The sequence below is a fragment of the Hypanus sabinus genome, chromosome 15 (genome assembly GCF_030144855.1).
Source record: "Hypanus sabinus isolate sHypSab1 chromosome 15, sHypSab1.hap1, whole genome shotgun sequence".
In the NCBI taxonomy this organism is placed as follows: domain Eukaryota; kingdom Metazoa; phylum Chordata; class Chondrichthyes; order Myliobatiformes; family Dasyatidae; genus Hypanus; species Hypanus sabinus.
This window is the reverse complement of record NC_082720.1, coordinates 90,244,200-90,267,466: the sequence shown is the minus strand read 5'-3', so window position 1 is coordinate 90,267,466 and position 23,267 is coordinate 90,244,200. Positions and strand designations below refer to the sequence as shown.

Genomic DNA, 23,267 nt, shown 5'->3' with positions numbered 1-23,267 from the left:
TGTCTGGCCACAGCTCAAATGTCATCTGTACATTTGCTGATGACATAACTATTTTAGGTAAAGTTTCAGGTAGTGGAGGAGGTGTACAGGGGCCAGGTGGATCAGCTGTTTGGGTGGTATCACAAGAGCAACCTTGCACACAATGTCAATAGGACCGAGAAATTGATTGTGGCCTTCAGAAAGCGGAAGTCAAAGTAACACACACCAGCCCTCATTGAGGGATCAGCAGTGGAAAGGATGAGCAGCTTCAAACTGCTGGATATCAACATCTCTGAAGATCTACACACAAAATGCTGGAGGAACTCAGCAGGCCAGGCAGCATCTATGGAAAAGAGTAAATAGTCGACATTTTGGGCCGAGAGTCTTCATCAGGATTGGGAAAAAAGATGAGAAGTTAGAGGAAGAAGGCGGGGTGAAATACAAGGTGAAAGGGATAGGTGCTGTAGTGCTCCATGACTGTATTGGGACTGTATTTTAGATCTGTCCAACTCTCACACGATGTATGTGACAGATCAAAGACAAACGCCATCCCGAACCCCGTCCAGCAGAGCTCCTCCTGTTCCCAGCAGTCTCCCAATCTCTGTCCAGCAATCCTTCAGAGCCTCTCCTATACCCAGCTCCTCCCTCCTGAGCCCCATCCAGCACTTCCCTCCTGAACCCCGTCCAGCAGAACCCCTCCTGTTCCCAGCACCTCCGTCCTGAACCCCGTCCAGCACCTCCCTCCTGAACCCCGTCCAGCAGAACCCCTCCTGTTCCCAGCACCTCCGTCCTGAACCCCGTCCAGCACTTCCCTCCTGAACCCCGTCCAGCTCCTCCCTCCTGAACCCCGTCCAGCACCTCCGTCCTGAACCCTGTCCAGCAGAACCCCTCCTGTTCCCAGCACCTCCGTCCTGAACCCCGTCCAACACTTCCCTCCTGAACCCCGTCCAGCTCCTCCCTCCTGAACCCCGTCCAGCTCCTCCCTCCTGAACCCCGTCCAGCACCTCCGTCCTGAACCCCGTCCAGCAGAACCCCTCCTGTTCCCAGCACCTCCGTCCTGAACCCCGTCCAACACTTCCCTCCTGAACCCCGTCCAGCTCCTCCCTCCTGAACCCCGTCCAGCACCTCCCTCCTGAACCCCGTCCAGCTCCTCCCTCCTGAACCCCGTCCAGCACCTCCGTCCTGAACCCCGTCCAGCAGAGCCCCTCCTGTTCCCAGCACCTCCCTCCTGTTTCTAGCACCTCCGTCCTGATCCCCGTCCAGCAGAACCCCTCCTGTTCCCAGCACCTCCGTCCTGATCCCCGTCCAGCACCTCCCTCCTGAACCCCGTCCAGCACCTCCATCCTGAACCCCGTCCAGCAGAGCCCCTCCTGTTCCCAGCACCTCCGTCCTGATCCCCGTCCAGCACCTCCCTCCTGAACCCCGTCCAGCACCTCCGTCCTGAACCCCGTCCAGCAGAACCCCTCCTGTTCCCAGCACCTCCGTCCTGAACCCTGTCCAGCACCTCCCTCCTGAACCCCGTCCAGCACCTCCCTCCTGAACCCCATCCAAGCAGAACCCCTCCTGTTCCCAGCACCTCCGTCCTGAACCCCGTCCAGCAGAGCCCCTCCTGTTACCAGCACCTCCGTCCTGATCCCCGTCCAGCAGAACCCCTCCTGTTCCCAGCACCTCCGTCCTGAACCCCGTCCAGCAGAGCCCCTCCTGTTACCAGCACCTCCGTCCTGATCCCCGTCCAGCAGAACCCCTCCTGTTCCCAGCACCTCCGTCCTGAACCCCGTCCAGCAGAGCCCCTCCTGTTCCCAGCACCTCCCTCCTGAACCCCGTCCAGCACCTCCCTCCTGAACCCCATCCAGCAGAACCCCTCCTGTTCCCAGCACCTCCGTCCTGAACCCCGTCCAGCACTTCCCTCCTGAACCCCGTCCAGCTCCTCCCTCCTGAACCCCGTCCAGCTCCTCCCTCCTGAACCCCGTCCAGCACCTCCGTCCTGAACCCTGTCCAGCAGAACCCCTCCTGTTCCCAGCACCTCCGTCCTGAACCCCGTCCAGCACCTCCCTCCTGAACCCCGTCCAGCACCTCCCTCCTGAACCCCGTCCAGCACCTCCCTCCTGAACCCCATCCAGCAGAACCCCTCCTGTTCCCAGCACCTCCGTCCTGAACCCCGTCCAGCAGAGCCCCTCCTGTTACCGGCACCTCCGTCCTGATCCCCGTCCAGCAGAACCCCTCCTGTTCCCAGCACCTCCGTCCTGAACCCCGTCCAGCAGAGCCCCTCCTGTTCCCGGCACCTCCCTCCTGAACCCCGTCCAGCACCTCCGTCCTGAACCCCGTCCAGCAGAGCCCCTCCTGTTACCAGCACCTCCGTCCTGATCCCCGTCCAGCAGAGCCCCTCCTGTTACCAGCACCTCCGTCCTGATCCCCGTCCAGCAGAACCCCTCCTGTTCCCAGCACCTCCGTCCTGATCCCCATCCAGCAGAACCCCTCCTGTTCCCAGCACCTCCGTCCTGAACCCCGTCCAGCAGAGCCCCTCCTGTTACCAGCACCTCCGTCCTGATCCCCGTCCAGCAGAACCCCTCCTGTTCCCAGCACCTCCGTCCTGAACCCCGTCCAGCAGAGCCCCTCCTGTTCCCAGCACCTCCCTCCTGAACCCCGTCCAGCACCTCCCTCCTGAACCCCATCCAGCAGAACCCCTCCTGTTCCCAGCACCTCCGTCCTGAACCCCGTCCAGCACTTCCCTCCTGAACCCCGTCCAGCTCCTCCCTCCTGAACCCCGTCCAGCACCTCCGTCCTGAACCCTGTCCAGCAGAACCCCTCCTGTTCCCAGCACCTCCGTCCTGAACCCCGTCCAGCACCTCCCTCCTGAACCCCGTCCAGCACCTCCCTCCTGAACCCCGTCCAGCACCTCCGTCCTGAACCCCGTCCAGCAGAACCCCTCCTGTTCCCAGCACCTCCGTCCTGAACCCCGTCCAGCAGAGCCCCTCCTGTTACCGGCACCTCCGTCCTGATCCCCGTCCAGCAGAGCCCCTCCTGTTCCCGGCACCTCCCTCCTGAACCCCGTCCAGCACCTCCGTCCTGAACCCCGTCCAGCAGAGCCCCTCCTGTTACCAGCACCTCTGTCCTGATCCCCGTCCAGCAGAACCCCTCCTGTTCCCAGCACCTCCCTCCTGAACCCCATCCAGCACCTCCATCCTGAACCCCGTCCAGCAGAGCCCCTCCTGTTACCAGCACCTCCGTCCTGATCCCCGTCCAGCAGAACCCCTCCTGTTCCCAGCACCTCCGTCCTGATCCCCATCCAGCAGAACCCCTCCTGTTCCCAGCACCTCCGTCCTGAACCCCGTCCAGCAGAGCCCCTCCTGTTCCCAGCACCTCCCTCCTGAACCCCGTCCAGCACCTCCGTCCTGAACCCCGTCCAGCAGAGCCCCTCCTGTTACCAGCACCTCCGTCCTGATCCCCGTCCAGCAGAGCCCCTCCTGTTCCCAGCACCTCCCTCCTGAACCCCGTCCAGCACCTCCGTCCTGAACCCCGTCCAGCAGAGCCCCTCCTGTTACCAGCACCTCCGTCCTGATCCCCGTCCAGCAGAACCCCTCCTGTTCCCAGCACCTCCGTCCTGAACCCCGTCCAGCAGAGCCCCTCCTGTTCCCAGCACCTCCCTCCTGAACCCCGTCCAGCACCTCCCTCCTGAACCCCATCCAGCAGAACCCCTCCTGTTCCCAGCACCTCCATCCTGAACCCCATCCAACTCCTCCCTCCTGAACACCGTCCAGCACCTCCCTCCTGAACCCCGTCCAGCACCTCCCTCCTGAACCCCGTCCAGCAGAGCCACTCCTGTTCCCAGCACCTCCCTCCTGTTACCAGCACCTCCATCCTGAACCCCGTCCAGCAGAGCCCCTCCTGTTCCCAGCACCTCCGTCCTGAACCCCGTCCAGCAGAGCCCCTCCTGTTCCCAGCACCTCCCTCCTGAACCCCGTCCAGCACCTCCCTCCTGAACCCCATCCAGCAGAACCCCTCCTGTTCCCAGCACCTCTGTCCTGTTACCAGCACCTCCATCCTGAACCCCGTCCAGCAGAGCCCCTCCTGTTCCCAGCACCTCCGTCCTGAACCCCGTCCAGCACCTCCCTCCTGAACCCCGTCCAGCACCTCCATCCTGAACCCCGTCCAGCAGAGCCCCTCCTGTTCCCAGCACCTCCGTCCTGAACCCCATCCAGCAGAACCCCTCCTCTTACCAGCACCTCCCTCCTGTTACCAGCACCTCCGTCCTGATCCCCGTCCAGCAGAACCCCTCCTGTTTCTAGCACCGTCCTGATCCCCATCCAGCAGAACCCCTCCTGTTTCTAGCACCTCCGTCCTGATCCCCGTCCAGCAGAACCCCTCCTGTTTCTAGCACCTCTGTCCTGATCCCCCTCCTACATTCCAGCAGAGCCCCTCCTGTTACCAGCACCTCCCTGCTGATCCTTGTCCAGCAGTCCTGCAGAGCAGAGGGTAGAGAGGTAACACCCTGAATTCACTGAGGAACATCCCTCTTACCACGAGAAATGTGGTCATCCCTCTACAGTACTGTGCTGCAGATATTGTGGAATTACTCCAGAAGTGCGTTTCCTCGAAGGTCAAAGGGATAGAGAAGGCAGCATAGCAATTAGTGTAACGTTATTGCATCTTAGTGCGTTGGAGTTGAGAGTTCAATTCCTGCTGCTGTTTGTGGTACATCACTGCACGGGGTTCCTCAGGGTGCTCTGGTTTGCTCCCCTAGCAATGCACTGCTGCCACCAAACAACATATTTTGCAATGTATGCCATTGATTTTAAATTTGATTCTGATTCTGGTGTCCAACATGGGCCTTGGCTAGCCTGGGGTAAGGATGGCAGCTGAGGTGACTGATACTCTAGCCCGTCCTCTCAGAGAACCCAAGGAATGAGAGGGACAGGTGATAGAACTTAGAACTACAGCACAGTACAGACCCTTCAGCCCACAATATTGTGCCGACCTGTGATGGCTGGGAATAATCAGGGATCAATACAAACTATGGTTAATGATGTTCAGACAAAGAGAAGTTAGTGCTAGAGTATCATCAGTATGGAAAAAAAGATGCATCTGAGGGTGAGATGAGAAGGAGTGAAATTTTTCTTCCCCCACCCCTTATGGGTAGTGTATATCCCTCATTCTTGGATCCTCTCCCAGAGACCTGGGAGCCTGAGGGTATCTTTGCTGTTCTTAGTAGTGTGCTCTTTTGGACAGTGATCGCAGATGTTGTTCCTGGGACACCCAGTCCAGCTGTCACAGCTCCAAGTGCTCCTATCACCAACTGGGATCACTCTGGCTTTAACCTTCCACATCCTTTCTATCTGCTGGTATTTCTCCAGCTTCTCATATTCTTTTTTCCTGATGCTCCTGACATTTGGGATTGCCACATCTTTTCCTATTGCTTTCTTCTGTTCCTTGTCCAATATTACTGTGTCTGGGTGGTTGGCCAGTACCTGCTTATCAGTCTGCATTGGGAAGTACCACAGGATCTTAGCTCTGTCATTCTCCACTGCCTTCTCGGGCGTTTCCCATTTGGACTTGGGAGTGTCCGATCCACACTCAGCACAGATGTTCCTGTACACAATTCCTGCAACTTCAGTGTATGCCGTTCAGTGCATGCTGTCCCTGCCTGCATCTCACACCCTGTTACTATGTGCTGGATAGTTTCAGTGGATTCCCTGTACAGCCTGCATCGTGGGTCTTGTCTGGTGTGATAGACCCCTGCTTCTATTGTCCTTGTGCTCAGCACCTGTTCTTCTGCAGCCATGAGCATCACCTCTGTGCTGTCCCACCGCCCTGCCATTTCCAGCCATTGGTAGGAATTTCCTATGACAGCCATCTCTGATATCTAGCAATGGTACATCTCATGCAGTGGCTTGTCCTGCCATGGCCTCTGGTCCTCTGACTCTGTTTCACCCACTTCTCCTGCCTGCTGTCTGAGGTATTCTCCTAGCTGGCTGTCCTTAGGGGCCATCTTCCTGATATACTCATGGATATTTCATATTTCTTCCAGGATTGAGTCCTTGACACTTCCAAGTTCCTGTCCTTCTCTATTCCAACATATGTACAGTTGCCCAACATTGGACTTTGGATGGAATCCTCCAAGTATTGTTGGTAGTTTCCTGCTCTTGATGTCAGTGGCTACCAGTTCGTTCCTTGGCCGGCACACTATTGCAACTGGGTATCTGATGACTGGTAGAGTGAATGTGTTGATGGTTCTTCCCATTCAGCTGTTTTTTTGCAAGTTGTCTCACTCTTTGGAGGTACTTGGATGTTACAACTTCCTTGTGTCCTCATCATGGCTTGCATGTCCCTGAGGATCCCTACTATTTGTAGCTTCCTGTACAGGTGGTATGAGGCTTTCAGGTACCTCGACTCCATCAGCCTTTATGGGTTTATCTCTTTTCACTACCATCTGGCTGCACTTTTCCATTGCAAATGACACTCCGATGTCTCTGTTATACACCTTTGTCAGGTGGATCAGTGAGTCATTGTCTCTTCTGTTTCTGGCATACAGCTTAATATCATCCATGTACAGGATGTGGCTGATGATCGCATCACTCTTGTACCTGTACCCATATCTGCTCTGGCCCTGTACCCATATCCACTATGTACCTGTACCCATATCCACTCTACCGCTACCCATATCCACTCTGTAACTGTACCCATATCCACTCTACCTCTACCCATATCCACTCTGTACCTCTACCCATATCCACTCTGTACCTCTACCCATATCCACTCTGTACCTCTACCCACATTCACTCTGTACCCATATCCACTCTGTATCTCTACTCATATCCATATCTGGCTGAGGGGCTTAAAGCCTATGCAAAACAGCAATGGGGATTGTGCAACATCCTGGTATATTCCACATCTAATGGTCACTTGTGCTATTGGCTTTAAATTAACTTCTAGCAGTGTCCTCCAACGGCTCATTGAATTCTCAATGAAGGTCCTTAGTGTCTTATTGACCCTTACAGAGATAGGTATTTCAGGTTCCATGATTGTAAGGGTCAGTAAGACAATAAGAACCTTCATCGAGAATTGGGGCATTGAGTGGTGTGCTTTCTGTCGTCGATCCAGGCTGTGCTTAGGTTGGTTTGCCTGGTCTTGGAGTCTCGCGTGACTGTTTTGTCTACCGGTAGTTGGTGCTTGTAATCTGTGGTTCCATTACCAGTTCCTCTCTGAGCGGGCTCAGGGATTTTCAGACATGTTCCTTCAGCTTGGTGGCTATGATGCCTGATAGGAGTTTCCACGATATGACAGGCAGGTTATAGGCTGGTAGTTTGATGGTGTTGCTCCTTTGTGAGAATCTTTCATTATGAGGACTGTTCTTCCTTGAAGTAGCCAGTCACTCGGTGAGCCTGCTTCAAGTAGCTGCCAGCTGTGTATGTAATACTGTTAGTTTTTCCAGCCAGTGGGTGTGGATCGTGTCTGACCCTGGTCCTGATGAAGGGTCTTGGCCGGAAACGTCGACTGTACTTCTCCCTATAGATGCTGCCTGGCCTGCTGCGTTCCACCAGTATTTTGTATGTGTTGCTTGACCCTGGTGATGTCCAGTTCTTCATACTTGCTGCCTGTTGCTGGACATTTCCTGCTGTGATGGTGTCTGGCTCTTCCTCAGAGATCCCAGAGGCTTGCTTGTAGGTCTTTCAGCCATTGGGCACTGGTGTTTTGTGATGCTTCTCTCTCCCAAATACTCTTCCCGTACTCCTCAGTTGCTGTTTTGGTTGGTTCATGTACTGGCGTGTTGTTGTTCTGGAATTGTGTGAATGCTTTTCCTTGTTCTTTGGAGAAGAGTGCATTTATCTGCTTGACCTCTGTGTCCTTAGTGTACCTCTGTAGTCTGGTGGCCAGAGCTGTTAACTGTCGTTTGGCAGTTCTCAGGGCTTCGGCTATGGACATACCTCTGTATTTCCTTAGCAGCCAATATGAATCTTCGGTCTTCCCACTCTTCTGCAGCTCAGTTAGTCTGCTGACCGATGTCCCTGTGGTTTTCATCTTGGCTTCCAATCATTGTCTCCAGTGGGGGTTATAGCAGTACTCTCCACTGTAGTCCTGACGAAGGGTCTCGGCCCGAGACGTCGACAGCACTTCTCCCTATAGATGCTGCCTGGCCTGCTGTGTTCCACCAGCATTTTGTGTGTGTTGCTTGAATTTCCAGCATCTGCGGATTTCCTTGTGTTTGCTCTCCACTGTAGCTCATTTCGTAGCCCTGCATTTCTAGGACTGCTGCTGCCGACGCATGTATCAGGTTGTCGGTCACAGTTATGTCGGAGGTTGTGAGTTGTGCTTCAATGGCTGCTTCAAATAAGCTGTCTGTTGGAATTTATCACTTTCTGGGGAGCTGAGTTCATTGACTGGCAGTCGCCAGTTTAACTGTGACTCTCTCTGATTGCAGCAGCCAGCATCGATGTGCCCCAAGGTGAGGATCGGACTTGCGTTTCCCGTATACAAGGTGATACTATTACCTTTGCACCATCGGTGTGTTGTGGAGGTGGGGGTCTGAACTTGTGCTTCCCGATCAGTTTGGTTCTGCAATGATGTTGCTGTGGTGCGTTGTGATTGTATATGTTCCAATGCAAGATGCGATAGCAATGCTCTGTTGACAATGTTTTATCGCTGGGTCACCAGTTGTTTCTCTGTGAACGTGGACGATGGTCTTCATTGTTGCCAGAGTCCTCAAATGCGCCTGACGTATCCTCTTCCACGTGGGTTGTTGTTAAAGTAGACTGCTGGGCGCCAGGTGTTGTGGCCAAGGCCTCCCAACCAGTCACAGGGATATTGTGTGCCTTCAAGGATGCATTCATATAGTCTTTCACACAGTGGGGGCTCCCTGCTTTCTGGTGCCATGTGCCAGCTTGGAAAAGAATAATATCTTTGGAAGATGGTTGCCTTCCATCCAGACCACATGTCCAACCCATGGAAGTTGAATCTTCATGATCAGTGTCTCTATTCCAGAGCTTCAGGCCTTTGTTACACTTCTGTGGTGGGGACTCTGTCTTGCCACAAGATGCCCATAATCTTGCAAAGGCATTGCAGGTGGAACTGATCAAGCATCTTGATGTGCCTGCGGTATGGGGTCCATGTTTCACAGCCATATAGCGGAGAAGTCAGGACGACTGTTCTGTAGTCTGGAATCTTGGTCTTCAGCCGATGCTACATTATCCCTACACACGTGTCCATAGCCTGACAAAGGATGGCCCAGATTTTGCAAGTCAGTTTGAGACCTCTCGATCTAGACTGCAGGAGGAGGTGAGGCAGCTTCCCAGGTAGGTGAAGGCATCAACATTGTTAAGCTGTGTGCCTTCAATCTCAATTCGTTGTACTGTAGGGTTGGTATGGGGTGTGGGCTGAAGTAGAACTTCTGTCCCTTTCACTGGGCGCTGCAAGAGCACAGTCATCTGCAAAGAGGAAGTCTCATATTATTGCTTCCAGTACTTTGGTCTTGGCCTTGAGGCATCGCAGATCAAAGAGGCACCCATTAGACATGTAGCGAATTGTTATTCATGCATCGGTCTGTGAGAGAGTAGAGAACAGCATCTTGGCAAATAGCAAGCTGAATAAAGTAGGTGTGAGGACACAACCCTGCTTGACATCGTTAGTTACGAGGAAGGGGTCAGAGATGCAGCTGTTTTCGATAACCCTGGCCATCTTGCTGTCGTGGAATGACTTGACTTTGCTGACCAGGCTAACTTGGTAAGGATGCATCCAAAGGCCTCTGTGACTGACGGTATCAGATGCCTTCGTCAGGTCTACAAAGAGTATGTAGAGATTCTGGTTCTGTTCCTGGCACCTCTCCTAGATTTGTCTGATAGCAAAGATCATGTCAATGGTCCCTCTGTTAGATCTGAAACCACACTGGCTCTCTGAGACAATGTCATCAAGGAAATGAGAGGTAATCCTGTTCAGTATGATATGAGCCATGAACTTCCCGGCTATGCTCAGGAGAGATTTGCCTCTGTGGTTGTCACAGGATGCCCTCTCCCTCTTGTTCTTATACAGGTGTATAATGTTTGCATCCCTGAAGTCCTGTGATACACAGGCTTTCTACCATGGAGAGCAAAGTTTACCAAGGAAAAACAATAATGGAATGCAGAGCAGAGTTTTGCAGTTACAGGGACAGTGCAGTTGTGGTAAACTATGTATACCTGTCTGGACATGCCCCTCTGCTGACTGCTCCTGTGGCTCCTCCAACAGACCCCTCTATAAAGGCGGTTGGGGCACTGCTTCTCCCTCAGTCTCCGAGATGTCGTGCTCCCTTTTTGCTGCTAATAGAAGCCTATCATTCATTTCCAGTCTCCGAGAGTTATTGATGGTGCATCAGCAGTACAGGTAGATAATATAGTACAAGGGACCTACTTGATGAGGTATATTGATAGATCAAGAGTCCATCTCCATCGTAACACGAGATATTACAATTAGAGATACAGCATAGTAGCAGGTCCTTCTGGCCCAATAAGCTCATGGTGCCCATTACATACGTGTGACCAATCCATGCATCTTTGGGATGCAGGAAGAAACCGGAGCAGCTGGAGAAAATCCATGGGGTCACCGAGAACATACAAACTCCTTACAGACTGTGGCGAGAAGTGAACCCGGGTCACCGGTTACGCTAACTGCTACTCAACCGTGCCGTCCAGGTTCTGTTGAAGAGTCTGATAACAGCAGGATAGAAGGTCTCCTTCTATTTTTTATTAGTTTTTTTAGACATTTTCTACATAACTACAAATAAAAGAAAACCCCAGATCAAAATGAAGGGCATTGATACAGTGCAAAAATAAGCATACAATAACAATCTGATACAGAGAAAGATAATTGAAAAAGCACCCAAATTGAAGACAAGTAAAATTAGTGTCCTCCCCAAGCCCCACACCACAAAACAAAATAAGGAAACTCCAGACCACCCACAACACAATATAGAGAATATAAATCAGGACAATCAAACCCCCAAACTGTGAATACACTTAACAACAGAAGATATTAATGCCTACTACCAAAAGAAAAAGGAGCTGAAAGCAAGGGACCGAAAAAAAAACCTTAGTTAGGAGGAAGGTTATGAAAGTACTCAATAAAAGGTCCCCAGACCTTATGGAACTTTAAGTCCAAATTAAGAATTGAATAATGAATTTTTTCAAGGTCTAAGCAGGACATAATATCATTAAGCCATTGAGCATGCGTGGGCGGGGCAACATCTCTCCATCTAAGAAGGATTAAACGTCTAGCCAGGAGAGAGGCAAATGATAATATTCAACACTTAGACGAACTCAGATGTAAATCTGTCTCACCCCAGAAACCGAACAGAGCAATTAAAGGGTTTGGTTCTAGGTGGTGATTTAGAATATACGATAACGTTATAAAGACATCTTTCCAAAATTTCTCCAAGCTAGGACAAAACCAGTACATATGAATGAGAGAGGCCTCGCCCCTTTTGCATTTATCACAAAGTGGACTGATGTTAGGGTAAAATTGAGGTAATTTAGATTTAGACATATGGGCTCTATGAACAATCTTAGACTGTAAAAGGCAATGGTGAGCACAAAGAGAGGTTGTATTAACCGATTTGAGAATCGAGTCCCGTCTCATCAGATAAGGAGGTATTTAAATCCTGCTCCCATGCCATTTTAATTTTATCCACAGGGGCACGTCGTAAGGCTGCTAATTTATCTTGAATAACTAGTGGATTAATAGAAAGAAATAAATCCATGACATTTTTCTCGGACATTTCAGGGAAGTTAGGAATTAAAGGATTAAGAAAAAATGTCTAATTTGGAGATTTCTAAAAAAATGAGCATTGGGCAGATTGAACTTAGCAGAGAGCTGTTGGAAAGAAGCGAAGCGATTATCAATAAAAAGATCTTCAAAATGTCTAATGCCCTTCCTATACCAATCATGGAATGCTGAATCATACGTAGTAGGTAAAAAGAGGTGATTATGTAAGATAGGGCTAGAAAAGGAAAAACCATGGAAACCATAAAAATTCCTAAACTGAGCCCAAATACGCAAAGTGTGTCTAACAGGAGGATTAACTATTAATCTGGACAAACTACTAGGGAGTACATAGCCAAGAAGTGCAGAGATAGATAGTTCTTTAGTGGAGCTCAACTCCATTGCCACCCAATTAGGGCACTCGGGTTGGCCATGGAAAAAAGACCAAAAGGTAACACAACGTATATTGGCTGCCCAGTAATATAAACGAAAGTTAGGTAAAGCCATGCCACCCTCTTTTTTAGGTTTTTGGAGATAGACTTTATAAATTCTAGAGCGCTTATTCTTCCAAGAAGGTCTCCTTCTACAGAGTTATAGAACACTACAGCACAGAAACAGCCCTTCAGCCCAGCTAGTCTGTATTGGATTGTACTTCTACCAAGTCCTATTGACCCAGAGCTGGACCATAGCCCCCCATGCCCCTTCCATGTAAGTGCAAACAATAAGATGTACTTATCCAAGATTCACTTAAATGTTGCAGTCAAATCCACATTCACCACTTCCGCTGGCGGTTTGTTCCACACTCTCACCAGCCTCTGAGTGAAGAAGTTCCCCTTCAGGCTCTCCTTAAATATTTCACCTTTCACCTTTAACCCATGACCTCTAGTTGTAGTCTCACCCAGTCTCAGTGGAAAATATTGCTTGCATTTACCCTATCTATACCCCTCTTAATTGTGTCTACCTCCATCAACTTTTTATCATTCTCCTATGCTCCAGGGAGAAAAGTCCTAACCTATTCAGTCTTTCCTTTATAGCTCAGGTCCTCCAGTCCCGGCAACATGCTTGTAAATTTTCTCTGTACTCTTTCAATCTTATTTACAACTTCCTTGCAGGTAGGTGATCAAAACTGCACACCATACTCTAAATTAAGCCTCACCAACGTCGTATACAACTTCAACGTAACATCCCAACTCCTGTACTCAGTACTTTGATTTATGAAGGCCAATGTGCCAAAAGCTCGCTTTATGACCCTCCCTACCTGTAGCATCACTTCCAATGAATTATGGATCTGTATTCCCAAATCCATCTGTTCTACCGCACTCCTCAGTGCCCTACCACTCACCATGCAAGTCCTATCCTGGTTGGTCCTCCCAAAGTGCAACACCTTGCACTTGCCTGCATTATTTTTCATCTGCCATTTTTCAGCCCACTTTACAGCTGGTCCAGATCCTGCTGCGTTTTGATAGTCTTCCTCGCTGTTCACTGCATCCCCAATCTTGATGTCATCTGAAAACTTGTTGATCCAGTTCACCATATTATAACCATATTATTGATGGAGATCACAAGCGACAATAGACCCAGCACTTTGGCCTATTCACCTTTTTGCTATGACGGGCTCCGTGAGCCCAGTGGTGTCATTGTTTACAGCTGCCAGCATCCTCCCAGGACTGACAATGCCTTTCCCTACCAGTGTTGCCTGGATGCTGATAGCACCTGCTGCTCTCTCTCTTTCAGAGGCCAGATGCCCCTGAGCTGGAATTGGCCAGGAAAGGTCGCAACCACAAAAGAGACGAAGTCACCGTCCCAGAGGCTGGAGGAACCTGGAGGACGGACAGTCAGTATTGTGGAGTGTGAAGGAGTACCCACACATCAGTACTGCAAGACGTTGACATTAACAAGAGCCCGAGCTAATGACACAGGGTATTACTGCTGCTACTATCACTTTGAGCCCATCGTTGACAAGGTTTCAGCTGCCAGCATATATGTCTTCGTGAAAGGTAACGTGCTCTGAGTCCTTGCTAGGGGAGGGGGACGGTCAGTTGTCTCTGCAAGGTGATGAACATTTATTCAAGTGTAATATTCAGTAATTATTATTTAATCTTCATAAGTGCAAAGTAACACAGTTTAGGGGACTAATAAAAGGCTCTCACTATGAAATGGAGGGCTCTAGAGAGAACTGAAGAACTGACAGACTTGGTGTAGAAGTTCAAACTCTCTTGTCCTTCCACAGCTATGACCCGTGACTCGGTAACCAGTGGTGTTCTGCAGGGATCTGTTCTGGGACCCCTGTTCATTCTGATTTGTGTATACGTGGAAGTGGTAGGGTAGGTTTGTAAGTTTGAAGGTTGGTGGGGTTGGGATATTGTAGAAGGTTGTTGTAGGTTGCAACAGGATATTGACAGGATACAGAGCTGGGCAGAATAAGATGCAGATGAAGTTCAACACAAGAAATGTGAAGTGATTCAGTTCAGAGGCCAAATTTGAAGACAGAATACATGGTTAATGATTCTTTGCAGTGTGGAGGAACAGGGATCTTAGCATCCACATCCATAGATTGCTCAAAGTTGCCGTTGTTAAGGAGGTGTATGTAGTATTAGCTTTTATTATTTGGGAGATTGAACTCAAGAGCTGTGAGGTAATGTTGCAGCTTTATAAAACTCTGGTTATGCCACACTTGGAGTACTGTGTTCAGTTTTGGTTGCTTCATTATAGGAAGGAGAGAGCATGCGATGAGGATAGGTTCAGCAAACTGGGGCTTTTCACTGTGATGTAAAGGAGGATGAGAGGGGACTTGATAGAGTCATAGATCAAATGGATAGCCAGAGACTTTTTACCAGGGCGGAAATAATTGATCCAAAGGGCATAATTTGAAGGTGATTAAAGGAAAGTATAGAGGGATGTCAGAGGCAAGTTTCTTTTACACAGAGAGTGGTGGGTGCATGGAATGCCCTGCCAGGTGTGGTGGGAGAGACAAATATATTAGGGACATTTAAGAGACTCTTATATGGGCACATGGATGATAGAAAATGGAAGGCTACTTGGGAGGGAAGGGTTAGATTGATCTTCGAGTGGGTTAAGAGGTTGGCACAACATCGTGGGCCAAAGGGCCGGTTCCGTGTGGTAGTGTTCTATGTCCTATGTATGAGTGAACTTGATTCCATGCCTTGTTGCCCAGATCCGTGAATGATTCCCACTGAGATTACTGACTGGAGGAGTAACAGCATGAGAAATACTTGGATTTTTTATTGGATAACTGGATATTGAAGTGGTGAGATTTGGGAATTCTAACACAGCTGAGGGCAGGCGTGTGGAGGTAGAATTTTGTCCAGGATCACTCGTTGGATTTTAGCCCAGACAATATCCTGTTGTTGTTCTGTGGCAGGGATTATCATTCCCCATTCCTGGGCCTGTGATATTTACTGGTGAGATCTAATGGCTTAAAGGGATAAACACAGGGCATTCTGTAGATGCTGGAAATCTTGAGTTATACATACAAAATGCTGGAGGAACGATGCAGAAGGGAGTTTAAAGGGTGCTATGTTCCATCCTGGACACCAGATCCCACCTTCAACTGAAATCTGAGAAGTAAATAAATCCACAGACCCTGGAATCTGAAACGAAAGCAGAGATTCTGGCTGACCTCAGCTAGTCAGGCAATAGAGTGAAACAGCACAAGTTCAAGTCTAATTATCATCCAACCATTCATGAACACCCTTGAATACCGCCAAATGAAACAGCATCACTTCAGGGCCAAGATGCAAAACACAGTAGCAACAGTCATACTCAGCTTAATGCACATATGAGATAATAGTAAACATGCAGTTACGCAAAAATATAATATAGCCCAAGTCTTTGAGAGTCAAGTCCTGAAGTTTGATGGTGCATGAATGTTGTCGGCAAGAATGAGCCTGCAGCAGTCTGCTGATGAACGCAGTCCAGCTTGTCATTCCTGAGTGAGCACTGGAGGACAGCACCAATGGGAATGGTCAGCTCCCAAACCAGCAAGGGTGCTGTGCCTCACTGTCTCTGGTACCTCTTCTCTTAGGTGGCTGCAGTAACTGACACCACGGTGTGAGGCCTAGTCCTTGCCCTGACCGAAGCCACACAGCTCCCCCACCGTTGGTCTCATCACAGAACCAGTGAACCAGACATGCAGTATTCTACATTACCAATGTTCAACAGGGTCTTGTGATCATAATAAACACATCCAAGATAATCACTGGCTGTTACTGCACACCACCTTAAGCCCACCATGTCTGTGCCTATCTATATCAGCCCCACTTGCCTGCATTAATACCAGATCCCTCCACCTATCTAGATGCCTTTTAAAAGTTGTTACAGTTCCTGCTACCACCACCACCTGCTCTGGCAGCTCAATCCAGAAACCAACAGCTCTTCAGATTTCAGCAATTATTTTGTAACGGTGTAGACCCCACCACAGGCAAATGTCAAGCAAGCTCTAGATGAACTGAGTAATGTGATCAGGAGGCATGAAACAGCACATTCTGATGACTCCCCCATCATTTTGGGGGATTTCAACCAGGCCAGCTTGAAAAAATCTTGAAATAATTATTACCAGCAAATCACATAGGAACCAACACACTGGACTACTGTTACACTACCATCAGGAGAGCTTACCCTGCCATCCCAGCTCCACATCGTGGGAAGTCTGAGCACCTAGCTGTGCTTCTGCTCCCTGAGTCTCAGCAGAGACTGAAGACTGCAGTACCAGTTGTGAGGACCCACAGGTTATAGACAAGGGAAGCGCAGGAGCACTTACAGATCTGGTTTGGGTTGGTCTAGATTGTATTCAGGGATTCCTCTTCGAGTTTGAATGAGTAAGCTGCAGCTGTCACTGACTTCATTAAAATCTGTATGGATGAGGTTGCTGTACATACCCAAATCAAAAATCGTGGATGAGCCAGAAAGTTTGTAGTCAGCTGAGGGCTAGAACTGTGGCATTCAAGTCCGGTGACCTGTACAAGAAAACCAGGTATGACATGCGGAGGTTGGAGGCGACATTGGGGGCACATCAACTCTGGCACGGTTTGCAGGCCATCATTCCCTACAAAGCAAAACCCAACATCATGAATGGTAGTGATGCTTCACTCCCAGACAAGCTCAATGCCTTTTATGCTCACTTTGAAAGGGAGAATAAAACCACATCTATGAGGATCCTCGCAGCACCCGGTGATCCTGTGATCTCTGTCTTGGAGGCCGATGTCAGGCTGTCTTTTTAGAAAGTGAAACCTTGTAAGGCGACAGGCTCCAATGGGGTACCTAGTAAGGCTCTTAATACTTGCGCAAAACAACTGGCAGGGCTGTTCAAAAACATTTTCAATCTCCCATTGCTACAGTAGGAAGTTCCCACTTGCTTCAAAAGGGCACCAATTATACCAGTTCCCAAGAAGAGTAGGGTGAGCTATTTTAACAACTATCGACTAGCAACACTCACCTCTGCAGTGATGAAATGCTTTGAGAGGTTGGTTATGGCTAGAATCAGCTTGTGCCTCAGCAAGGATCTGGACTCACTGCAATTTGCCTATCGCCACAATAGATCTAAGGCAGACATGATCTCACTGGCTCTCCATGTGGCCTTGGATCACCTGGACAATACAAATACCCATGTCAGAATGCTGTTTATTGACTACAGCTCAATATTTAGCACTATAATTCCTGCAGTTCTGATTGGAAAAGCTCCAGAATTTGTGCCTCTGTACCTCCCTCTGCAACTGGATCCTCAACTTCCCAACACTGGCAATCAATAAGACAGTCAACACAGGCACACCTCAGGGAGGTGTGCGCAGCCTGCTGTTGTAATCTCTCTACACCCACGACTGTGTGGCTAGGTGCAGTTCAAATGCCATCTATAAATTTACTGGCGATTGCTGGCAAAATCTCAGACGGTGACAAGAGCAAGATATTCCAACTAGTGGAGTGGTGTCGCAGCAACAACCTTGCACTCAAAGTCAGTAAGACCATTAAACTGATTGTGGACTTCAGGAAGGATAAGATGAGAGAACACACATCAGTCCTCATAGAGGGATCAGAAGTGAAGAGAGTGAACAATTTCAAGTCCCTGGGTATAAATATCTCTGAGGACCTAACCTGGACCCAGCATAACAATACAGCTACAAAGAAGGCACAACAGTGGCAGTATTTCATCAGGAGCCCGAGGAGATTTGGTATGTTAACTAAAACACTCACAAATTTCTACAGATGTATCGTGGAGAGCATTCTGACTGGTTACATCATAGTCTGGTATAGGGAAGGCTACTGCGCAGGACCAAAATAAGCTGCAGGGAGTTGTAAAATTAGTCAGCTCCATCATGGGTACAAGCCTCCATAGTATCTGGGATACGTTCAAGGAGCGGTGCCTCAAAAAAGGTCCGTCATTAAGGACCTCCATCACCCACGACATGCTCTCGTTACGACTATCAGGAAAGAGATACAGAAGCCTGAAGACACATATTCAATGACTCAGCAACAGCTTCTTCCCTTCTGCCTTCCAATTTCAGAATGGACATTGAACCCATGAACACTATCTCACTACTTTTTATTTCCTTTTTTTTTACAATACTTATTTAATTTTACTAATATACATATATATATATGTATGTATGTATGTATGTATGTTGCCTGGATTGGGGAGCATGTCTTATGAGAATAGGTTAAGTGAACTCAGCCTTTTCTCCTTGGAGCGATGGAGGATGAGAGGTGCTGATAGAGGTGTATAAGATGACGACAGGAATTGATCGTTTGGATAGTCAGAGGCTTTTTGGCTTTTTCCCAGGGCTGAAATGGTTGCCACAAGAGGACACAGGTTTAGGGTGCTAGGGAGTAGGTACAGAGGAGATGTCAGGGGTAAGCTTTTTACTCAGAGAGTGGTGGAATGGGCTGTCGGCAATGGTGGTGGAGGTGGATACGATAGAGTCTTCTAAGAGACTTTTGGATTGGTACATAGAGCTTAGTAAAATAGAGGGCTATGAGTAAGCCTAGTAATTTCTAAGGTAGGGGCATGTTCGGCACAATTTTGTGGGCTGAAGGGCCTGTATTGTGCTGTAGTTTTTCTGTGTTTACTATAATTCAGTTTTGTCCTCTCTATTGTGTATTGCATTGTTTTGCTGTCACAAAGTTAATAAATTTCGCGTCATATGCTGGTGATATTAAATCTGATTCTGATTCTCTTTGTGCGAAGAATTTCAAAGTTCAAAAAAATTCTGAGTTCACCGTAAGTATGTATATATTGCCATATACTACACTGATTCATTTTCTTGCAGGCAATTACAGGAAAACAAAGAAAGACAACAGTAGTGCAATCACTTGAGTGGTTCTTCTGAGGGGTTGTCTATTGGTGGGTCCCCTGGTAGCTATAGAAGCCGAACTGGGATCCATTTATTCTAGTGCAATGTGTGTAAGAGTAAGAGCTGGCTGTGGTTAGTGGTTGGGTCTTTTGGTTGTTCAGTCTCCTTTCACAGCTGACACTTGTTTTCATGTAGCACAGCCCTTTCTTGAACAGATTTCCTCCAGCTGCATCTGTAGACCTGAGAGAAAAGGAAAGATTGAATAGGTTAGGACTTTATTCCTTAGATCATAGAAGATTGAGAGGAGATTTGATAGAGGTATGCAAAATTATGAGGGATATAGATATGGTAAACACAGGCAGGCTTTTTCCATTGGGGTTGTGTGGCATTATAACCAGAGGTTATGGGTTAAGGGTGAAGGATGAAAAGTTTAAGAGGAACCTGTAGGGAAACTTCTTCACTCAGAGGGTCATAGGACTATGGAATGAGCTCCCAGCGCAAGTGTTACATGCACACTCAAATTCAATGTTTAAGAGAAGTTTGGAGAGGTACGTGGATGGTAGGGTATGGGTGGCTATGCCCCAGTGTAGGTTGATTGAAGAAGGCAGTTTAAATGGATCAACATGACTTAGATAGGCTGAAAGGCCTGTTTCTGTGCTGTACTTTTCTATGACTCTAACATTAAATACATCCTGAAGAAATCAACATTACATTTTAAAACTGGGAAGAAATTGCGCTCAATAAAGTCATAAACAAATACAGCTCAGAAACAAGCCGTTTGGTCCATCTAACCTGTACCGAACCATTTAAATAGCCTGCTCCTCTCGACCTACATCTGGACCATAGATCTCCATACTCCTACCATCCACATACCTATCCCAACTTCTCTTAAACATAAAAGTTGAGCTTGCATGGACCACTTGTGCTGAAAGCTTACTCCACACTCTCGTGACCCTTTGAGTGAAGAGGCTTCCACTCGTGTGCCCCTTAAACTTTTCTCCTTTTACCCTTAACCCACCCATCTGGTTGTAGTCCCACCCAACCTCAATGGAAAAAGCTTGTTTTCATTTACCATATCTATATCCCTCATAATTTTGTATGCCTCTATCAAATCTCCTCTCAATGTTATATATTCCAAGGAATAAAGTCCTAACCTATTCAATCTTTCCTTGTTACTCAGGTCCTCCAGACATGGCAACATCCTTGTAAATTTTCTCTGTACTCTTTCAACCTTATTTACATCTTTCCTGTAGGTGGTGACCAAAACAGCACACAGTACTCCAAATTAGGCCTAACCAATGTCTTATACAACTCCTGTACTCAATACTTTAATTTATGAAGGCCAATGTGCCCACAGCTTTCTTTATGATCCTGTCTACCTGTGATGCCACTTTCAATGAATTATTGACCTGTACTCTCAGATCCCTCTGTTCTACCACACTCCTCAGTGCCCTGCTGTTCACTATGTAAGAGCTACCTGGTTGGTCCTATCGAAATGCAACACTTCACACTTGTCTGCATTAAATCCCATCTGCTGTTTCTCAGTCCATTTTTTCCAGCTGATGCAGATCCCTTTGCAAGTCACGATGGCCTTCCTCACTGTCCATTACACACCCAATCTTGGTGTCATCCGCAAATTTGCTGATGCAGTTAACCATTTTATCATACGGATCGTTGATATAGATGACAAAAAACAACTGACCCAGCACTGTTCCCTCTGGCACTCTACTAGTCACAGCCCTACAGTCAGAGAGGCAACCATCTACTACCACTCTCTGACTTCTCCCACAAAGCCAAAGTCTAATCCAATATACTACCTTATCTTCAATGTCAAGCGACTGAACCTTCCTGACCACCCTCCCATGCGGGACCGTGTCAAATGCCTTGCTAAAATCCAAGCAGACAGCATCCACTGCCTCATCTTCATCTACATTCCTGATAACTTCCTTGAAAAACTCTACAAGATTGGTTAGACACGACCTACCATGCACAAAGCCATGCTGACTATCCTTAATCAGTCCATTTCTATTCAAATATTCAAAAACCTGTTCCATTAGGATACCTTCCAATAACTTTCCCACTATTGATTTCAGACTCACCAGCCTATAATTTCATGGTTTATGTTTAGAGCCTTTCTTAAATAGCGAAACAAAATTAGCAATCCTCCAATCCTTTGCTACCTCCGTTGTCACTAAGGTTGATTTAAATATTTCTGCTGGGGTCCCAGCAATTTCTGCACAGACCTCCCATGAGGTCTGAGGGAACAGCTTGTCGGGCCCTGGCGAGTTATCCACTTTGGTTTGCCTTAGGACAGCTAACACCATCTCTTTTTCTTATCTGTAGGGTTCATGAAGTTGATGCCTGTTTAGCCTCACTTCTATAGATTCTGTGTCTGTCTTCTGAGTAAATACAGATGCAAAAAATTATTTAAGACCTTCCCTCATCTGTTTTGGCTCCACACATGGATTACCATTCTGGTCTACCAGAGGACCAATTTTGTCCCTTGCACCTCCTTTGCTTTTAAAATATGTGTAGAATTCCTTAGGATTCTCCTTCAGCTTCTCTGCTAGGGCAACTGGATGCCTTTTAGCCCTCCTGAATTCTTTCTGCATTGTTCTCTTGCATTTCTGATACTCCAAAGCACCTCTTTGGTTCCTGTGTGCTTAATCCTGCTATGCACCTCCTTTTTTACTATACCAAGCCCTAAACATTTTTTGATAACCAAGGTTCCCTACACTTGTTTTCTTTACCTTTTATTCTGACAGGGACCTCCAAGCTTTGTTCTCTGAGTTTCACTTTTGAAAACCTCCCATTTACCAAGTACACCTTTGCCTGAAAACAGCCTGTGCCAATCCACACTTGCCACATCCTTTCTGATACCATCAAAATTGGCCTTTCTCCAATTTAGAATTTCAACCGTGGTCCAGACTTATATTTCTGCAGACTTTCTTTGAAACTAATGGCATTGTGATCACTGAATGCAAAGTGTTCCCCTGCACAAACTTCTGTCACCTGCTTTGTCTCATCCCCTAATAGCAGATCAAGTATCATACACTCTCACTGGGACTTTTATGTACTGATTAAGGAAACTTTGTTGAACACATTTGATAAACTCTATCCCAGCTAATCCTTATTATGGGGTCCCAGTCAATATGTGGAAAGTTAAAATCACCTACTATAACAGCCTCAAACACGAGAAAATCTGCAAGTGCTGGAGATACAAGACAACATACACAAAATGCTAGAAGAACTCAGCAGGTCAGGCAGCGTCTGTGGAAAATAATAAACAGCCAACCTTTTGGGCTGAAACTCTGAATGAGGGCTGGGGAAAAAGATGAGAAGTCAGAGTAAGAAGATGGGGGAGGGGAGGAAGAAATACAAGATGTTAGGTGAGAGGTGAAATGGGGAGGGGTGAAGTAAAGTGCTAGGAAGTTGATTGATGAAAGATAAAGGGCTGGACAATAGGGAATTGGATAGAAGGTAGAAGACCATAGAAGAAAGGGAAGAAGGAAGAGCACCAGGTGGGACTGGTGGGCAGGTGAGGGAAAAGGTGAGAGAGGGAAACAGAAATGGGGAATGGTGAAGCGAGGGGGGTGGGGCTGCAAATACCAGAAGATAGAGAAATTAATGTTAATGCCATCGATTGGCGACACAGAATATAAGATGTTGTGACCCTAACCCGACAGTAGAGGAGGCCATGGAATGACAGATCAGGATGGGAAGTACAATTGGAATAGGTGGCTTCTGGTAGATTGTGCTCTTTCTGGCGGACAGAGCGTAGATGCTTGGCGAAGTGGTCTCCCCATGTGTGTTGGTTCTCACAGGAGCACCGGATACAGTAGATGACCCCACTAGACTAACAGATGAAATGTTGCCTCACCTGGAATGATTGTTTGGGTCTCTGAATGCTAGTGATGGAGGAGCTGCAGGGGCAGGTGTGGCACTTGAAAGGATAAGTTCCAAGAGGGAGATGACTGGGGAGGGAGAAGTGAACAAGGGAGTTGCACACGGAGCAACCTATGCGGAAAGTGGGGGAGGCAGGAAAGTTGTGCTTGGTGGTGGGATCCTGTTGAAGATGGTGGAAGTTGTGGAGAATTATGTACTGCATGTGGAGGCTAATAGAGTGGTATGTGAGGACAAGAGGAACCCAATCCCCGCTATTGCAGTGGGAGGATAGGGTGAGGAGGTCAGGGCCCTGACAGTGAAGAACCATTAGTGAGGAGTCCTTATAATTCAGGGATAGTGCAGAGGCCTGGATTG

At 48.2% G+C, this 23,267-nt stretch overlaps 1 protein-coding gene across 7 annotated transcripts in view; it reads left to right on the top strand.

Moving 5' to 3' along the window:
- The window catches only part of flt4 (fms related receptor tyrosine kinase 4), a 271,100-nt gene that overhangs the window by 104,271 nt on the left and 143,562 nt on the right, over nt 1–23,267 (top strand). For all 7 annotated transcript variants that reach the window (XM_059990711.1, XM_059990708.1, XM_059990707.1 and 4 more), the window contains one exon: nt 13,438–13,700. In XM_059990711.1, the coding sequence (XP_059846694.1) occupies nt 13,445–13,700 (256 nt within the window). In that variant the 5' untranslated portion in view covers nt 13,438–13,444. The remainder of the gene's footprint in view (nt 1–13,437; nt 13,701–23,267) is intronic.